This window comes from Siphateles boraxobius, unplaced genomic scaffold (genome assembly GCF_051911475.1).
Source record: "Siphateles boraxobius isolate OS27281-9 unplaced genomic scaffold, OSU_SipBor_1 229, whole genome shotgun sequence".
NCBI classification, from domain to species: domain Eukaryota; kingdom Metazoa; phylum Chordata; class Actinopteri; order Cypriniformes; family Leuciscidae; genus Siphateles; species Siphateles boraxobius.
In genome coordinates, this window is record NW_027508843.1 from 217,501 (window position 1) to 223,810 (window position 6,310).

Genomic DNA, 6,310 nt, shown 5'->3' on the forward strand with positions numbered 1-6,310 from the left:
ATGCTTCATGGAAATGTGGACGTTCAGGCCGCTCAAGCCATCGGCTAGAAATCCACAGTCCTCACAGCGGATGCGGGGAGTCGGTTTGACCGGCTTCGTCTCTGGAGTTTTCGGCTTCCTCACAGAAGCGCCTCTCGTTTGTTCTCCGTCATGTGAGATCTTGTGCTCTGTTAGTGTTTTTAAAGGAAAGATGCAAGCGTCAAACTGTGTTCCTCTAAGGTGTTTCTCACTGTCATCTCCCAAGTCTGCAGTTTCATCCTCATAAAACATGTTTTCCTCATCCGTATCCTCCAGCGTTGAGTCTTTCTCCATCGTCGTTGACTGGATCTCGTTTGATTTCGTTGGATCAGTTGGGGATTCTTCCGTTGGATCAGTTGGGGATTCGTCCGTTGGATCAGTTGGGGATTCTTCTGTTGGATCAGTTGGGGATTCTTCTGTTGGATCAGTTGGAGATTCTTCTGTTGAATCAGTTGGTGATTCTTCCGATGGATTAGTTTGGGATTCTTCCGTTGGATCAGTTGAGAATTCTTCCGTTGGGGATTCTTCCGTTGGATCAGTTGGGGATTCTTTCATTGGATTAGTTGGGGATTCTTCCGTTGGATTAGTTGGGGATTCTTCCGTTGGATCAGTTGGGGATTCTTTCATTGGATTAGTTGGGGATTCTTCCGTTGGATCAGTTGGGGATTCTTTCATTGGATTAGTTGGGGATTCTTCCGTTGGGGATTCTTCCATTGGATCAGTTGGGGATTCTTCTGTTGGATCAGTTGGGGATTCTTCTGTTGGATCAGTTGGGGACTCTTCCATTGGATCAGTTGGGGATTCTTCTGTTGGATCAGTTGGGGATTCTTCCGTTGGATCAGTTGGGGATTCTTCCTCATCTTTGACTGTATTCTTCACAGCAGATTGTTTTTCTCCATCCTGATCCTCAGGCGTCTCCATCGAAGGCTCTGCATCTTCAGTCGTGTCCCGGATCTCTTCCGATCCGCCAACCGTCTCTGGTTTGGAGCTTCGCTTCGGTCTCTTCAGGTATCTCTCTCGTTTCTGCTTGTGTTTCTCAGTGGCCATGTGCCTGAACATCTCTCTGCGGGTCACAGTGTAGTAGCTGCACGCCAGACACACAAACTCGAAGTCTTTGGTGTGCTTGCGTCGTACGTGGAGAGCGAGAGACGCCGCGGAGTGAGCGGGGAAGCCACACTGAGAGCAGACGTTACCCAGATCAGGCTTGCCTCTCTTGCGCGGCACACTGACCTGATCCACGTCATCGTCCTCAATCGTCATCTCGATCTCTGCTACTGTGTGTGCTAGCTCTGTTGTCGTAGCTTGAGCGGGCTGCTCGGAGTCCAGCAGAACTACACCGCTGTCATCACCTCCGACGGCTTGCATCTTGTTGAGGTGCTTCTTGGTCTCGCAGTGGCGGTCCATGTCTCCTTTGGTAACGCAGTAGTAGCTGCAGAGCTTGCAGACGAAGCTATAAAGCCGGCTGTGCCTGCGGCGGATGTGGACACTGAGGTTTGTGGCGTTGGACGCAACGAGTCCACAGTGTCTACAGACGGTCTCGCTCGACGTCTTCGGTCTACCGCGCTTGCGTTTGTGAGGAGAGTCTTTCCTCAGCGGTTCCTCCTCCTGATCTTCAGGCTCTCTTTGATCGGACAAGATCACCAGGATCTTCTCCACACAGTCTTCGAACAGAGCGCTGGTGTGGTTCTGGTCGGCCAGCTGCAGGTGGGCTTCCTCGCACAGGTGGCTCTGCATGGCCTCAGTGGTGCTGGTGTAGTAATGGCAGAGCTGGCAGTGGAAGCGGTGCTCGGGTGGGTGAACCGTCTTAATGTGCTGCGCTAACATGATGGAGCTGTTGGCTGTGAAGTCGCATCGGCCGCACTGATGCTGTGACCGGCCTTCAGTCCGAGATTCCTGAGTCTGTGACTGTGACCGGCCTTCAGTCTTCTCTGTCTCTAATGAATCCTGATTCTCCAACATCTTCCTTTTGTGCTTCTCATGATCACACTTGCTGTTATGTTGCCTTTTGATATGCTTTTCTGGACTGTGTGCGTCTGTGAACTCCTCTACACAAGTATTAGTCTTTGAATGTCCATCAATTCCACCATTTTTATTGCTTTTCACTTTATTGTCCGAATCCAAACTGCAGCCTGCTTGTGTATCCTGGCCATCTGTACAGGTCCGGTTTGTGTCTTCCTCATCCTTCCCTGATCTACATGAGATGGGCTCAACTATTTCCAGCAGGATCTGAGTGGGACTGGCTCTTCCGTCAGCCTTGTGTGTGTCTTCCTCTGACAGAGACACAGAAGCATCACTTTCTTGTAACCGGGGTGTGTTTTGCGAGGAACTCAACCTTGTGTCATTCTGTCCGCCTCCTTTATGAGAGTGTTTCCTCGTCGAGTGAATTTTCAGTGCAGTTTGAGTTTTTGCAACAAAGTCGCAAAGCGAACAAACCAAAGCCTTGGTTATTTGTGGAGAGCCATGTTCTTTAGACCGTTCCTCACGCTCACTTTCCTCTACAACATGTCCTGAATCATCAGACGCTTTATGTGCTGATGAAACATCTCCTGAGCCAGTATCCTTGGGCTTTTCCTTAGATTGGCCCTTGTCCTTCAAAACATCCTTTCCGGATCTAAACTTGCGTTTGGGATTGTCCATGTTGCTGTCGGTTCACATGCAATAATCACTAGGCTTCATGTGAGGGATCCATGGACCTTTCTGTGAAAACAGTGCTGTGAAAATTATTAATATGTAAATAAAGTAATGACAATAATAATCCTTGTAAATTTACACACTGACTAAATTAATATTGTTTCTGTACAAGTTGAAATATATATAGGGGTACGGGTTTAACGATACTAATTTATAAAGGCAGATACAAGTTGTCTTAATCGTATGCCGGGTTCAGACTACACAATATCAGCCTGATTTTTGCACGATCCGTTTGACGAAGTGTGTCGTGGTGATTCGTGAACGTCAGTGAGCGTTAAGAAGCAAGAATCAATGTTTTTATGCTGGATTGAATCAGAAATTATGTTTGTTCTGCGAACTTGTTCTGTTACCTGCAATGTGTTCCTTTGTTTTTTATTTATTACTAAAACTTTTAAGCTGGCTATTAATAAACCTCTTATTAAAAAACACAACTTGATCGTTTTTTTCTCCATTCTGTCCCTGATGGAGTTCTGGTTCCTTGCCACTGTCGTCTTTGGCTTTTGGCTTGCTTAGTTAATATTCAATAATCTCCTGCATTGACACCATTATATGAGAATTCTGAACAGAGCTGGACGATGACATCACGGTTTTCTCCAGAGCGGCTATATATATATATATAAATGAAATAAATTAATAACTTTTGAACAACAAAAACGAACCATCACTGAACTTACTTAAGCTGGACTGTGACGCCGTTTTCTTCTAGATTTGCAGTACAGCAGAAACAAACTTTTTTGCATTATTTTCCTGTTATCTCTGTAAAGCTGCTTTGAAACAATCTATATTGTAAAAAGCGCTATATAAATAAAGGTGACTTGAATTGATTACTAACTTTTCATTTGACTTTTTTAATGGAATGCTTACTTAACTAAACATAGTTAAACTATAGTTGAATATTAAAACAAAATAGATGCAACAGTTGTTGCTGGTATGGTACCAAAATTGCTACAGAGAACTGTGATATTTGACTGTTATTGGTGCCGTGACAGTAAATCAGGCGTAGTACTGTCCTCTGATAAACAATAGTACCAGTTGTGCTGAAAAAGACAATGTTGACCTCTACAAAGGTCACTGCCACAATCATGCAGCTTCTACTGGTAAACGCAGTTATTTACTATTTATTTTATATATATATATATATATATACATGGTATTATTTTGATTAAATACCAAAAGCATCAGAAGGTACTTAATAAAAATAATAAATAATTATGTGTGATACTAATTAATAGTAATAATTAGATTATAATAGATAAATTATAGATGATAATTAGATACCCTCATGTCACGATTCAATATCACAAGACTGAACTCACGATACTCCAAGATATATGATAAAAGATCAACTAAAAATTTACTTTTGATGAAAATTGGTTAAATAATAAACATTTGGCTAAATTTGGTTGTACATTGTGTGTGTGAATGAATAGGATGGACTTGGTGCTGAAACCCAAAGCACAGGACAATAGAGACACCAGAATAACAATATTCATGATTCTGAAGATGAAAATACAGAATTATTTTAGACGAAAATGCTTGCGCTCTTTCATTGACTAGACATATATAATGTCGGCCACTTTTTACTGGTAACATCAGAAATCTGACATTATCAGGACCCACAAATATTCCCCCATTGCATTATTGTACATTATATATAGTAGTTTAATGTAGTTCTGACACTAAAACTGAAAAGTAAACAAAATTCTCACACGGTAACTTACATTTTGGGTAAATTATACACAATACATATCGTCACTATTCACGATACATATTGATGCACTTTTGTATTGCGACATATTGTGACACGATATATTGTTACACACCAATACATAATTACACAACACATAAATGAGCACCTCATATTACCCAGTTGAGCTCTGTTGATCTTTTAAATTAAATGACTGTAAAGAACAATCATCACTGAACTGAAGCTGCTTGAACACTGTTTTTAATCTTCATAATCTGAATTCATACATGCATACGGTGTAAACACAGTTAGATACACATTCTAAACATATAAAGCAGAAAGACTTTAAAGCGTAAACTCTTTTCATACTGTATGTGTTCAGTAAGTTATTCGAATCCAGTCTCTGCAAATAATGACATTTTAACAATACAACAGATACTTCTTGCAAAACTGCATTTATTATAATTCACTATACGACTAGCGCGTGCGCGCAATAGTGTCGTTATCAAGAGTTTCACATGTACGTCTTCTGCTTAGCTAAAAAAAAGTTTGCTTCGTGAAAACGGTGGAAAAGCGTTCATCAGTAATATTAAACTTTAATTCTTTCTTTTGGCTATGTTGATATTTGCTCTCAGACATGAGACGGTTTCATTTTTACTTCCTGTTACCGTGACTGTTGCTGACTGGCGTCCGTTTCGTCCAGTCAGAAGGCCAGTTTCCTGCGCTCGTCCAATGGAAACAAGCGAAAGGCGGGTCTTTGCGTGAGTACTGAAAACGACGGCGGCACGGAGGCCCCAAAAGCGCATCAAATGCGACGTACAAATCCTTCACATTACACGGTACTAAGCGACGGGAACCGAGTTAACATCCATATATCATGCTTCTAAATATCAGACATGGTTTCGGATTGTCAATAAAAGTTCTGTTTGAATTTCATTACCTGAAATGTCGCTCGTATTCTCTCACTTCGCGCGTTCTGCTCTTGGTCACAAACGGCGCACCGTAGTCTGCTAGCTGTTACGTCACAGAGGCTCGAGCGCAGCCAGATCTTCTGATTGAAGGAGGAGATGGGAACCTCGAAACGGTTTATTCGGATCACGTGCGCCAATCGCTGTGCCTGAAATCTTCACCTCATTCACCGCAGAGACACGAAGGTTTTCCAAAAAGGATTCACTGTTTCGAAACACAACAGGCTGGCGACATCTGCTGGTCACACTGGTGTATAACGGCAACGGAAACACAAACACATCTTTACATTTGTTGCAAATGTTTTCAGTGCAGGATGATCTTTTAAATGTAGTCTAGAACCTGTAAAATGTGTGTTCATGTATTAACGTGTAGTGCATGATTTATGTGTTTTATTAGACTCGGCTTGGCAAACTTGATCAATCAGAAGTTAAATATCATTCTAATTTTTGTGTTATACACAAACATAAACTTACATTACAAAAACGGACCCGAGATCATATAAATATTAACGCCATCTAGCGGTGAACCGTTACGCAGGTTTCACACTGTATGTGAGCGGGAGCAGCACGTATGTGATGTCATTATAAAATGTTTTATAGTGTCATATATTGCTTGTTTTTTCTGTTTACATTTCATGTTGTGACACTTCTCTTCTTCTTCTCTTTTTTTGCTCATCTCAAACAAGCCTATTCTCCAGAGCGGCTGCATGAGCTCTGATGATGACGACACAACTGTTCCACGATTGGCCGGATTCACCGCATGACAACGATCACATGTGCTTCGTGTTTATTCTCACACGTTTAGTTTCACTAAATCTCACAAATCATTTTTTATAACTATTTTCATGTAGTCACGATGTTATATTGTGTCATGTTTATCAAAATAAAACTGATTAAAAAACGTTGATTCCACTTCATTGATAGTAGTAACTTTATTCTTGTTCAA

The 6,310-nt window shown here is 41.7% G+C and overlaps 1 protein-coding gene across 2 annotated transcripts in view; it reads right to left on the minus strand.

Moving 5' to 3' along the window:
- znf407 (zinc finger protein 407) overlaps nucleotides 1–5,589 on the minus strand; it is a 30,439-nt gene extending 24,850 nt beyond the window's left edge. Inside the window, exons 1-2 of one of the 2 annotated variants that reach the window (XM_077240404.1) lie at nucleotides 5,337–5,589; nucleotides 1–2,715 (exon numbers count right to left, since the gene is read on the minus strand). The exon at nucleotides 1–2,715 is cut by the window's left edge and continues 376 nt beyond it. In XM_077240404.1, coding sequence (XP_077096519.1) covers nucleotides 1–2,655 — 2,655 coding nt within the window. In that variant the 5' untranslated portion in view covers nucleotides 2,656–2,715; nucleotides 5,337–5,589. Of the gene's footprint in view, nucleotides 2,730–5,336 lie in introns of both variants that reach the window. The other variant, XM_077240405.1, reaches the window with a different exon arrangement.
- Between the last annotated feature and the right edge of the window lie 721 nt (nucleotides 5,590–6,310).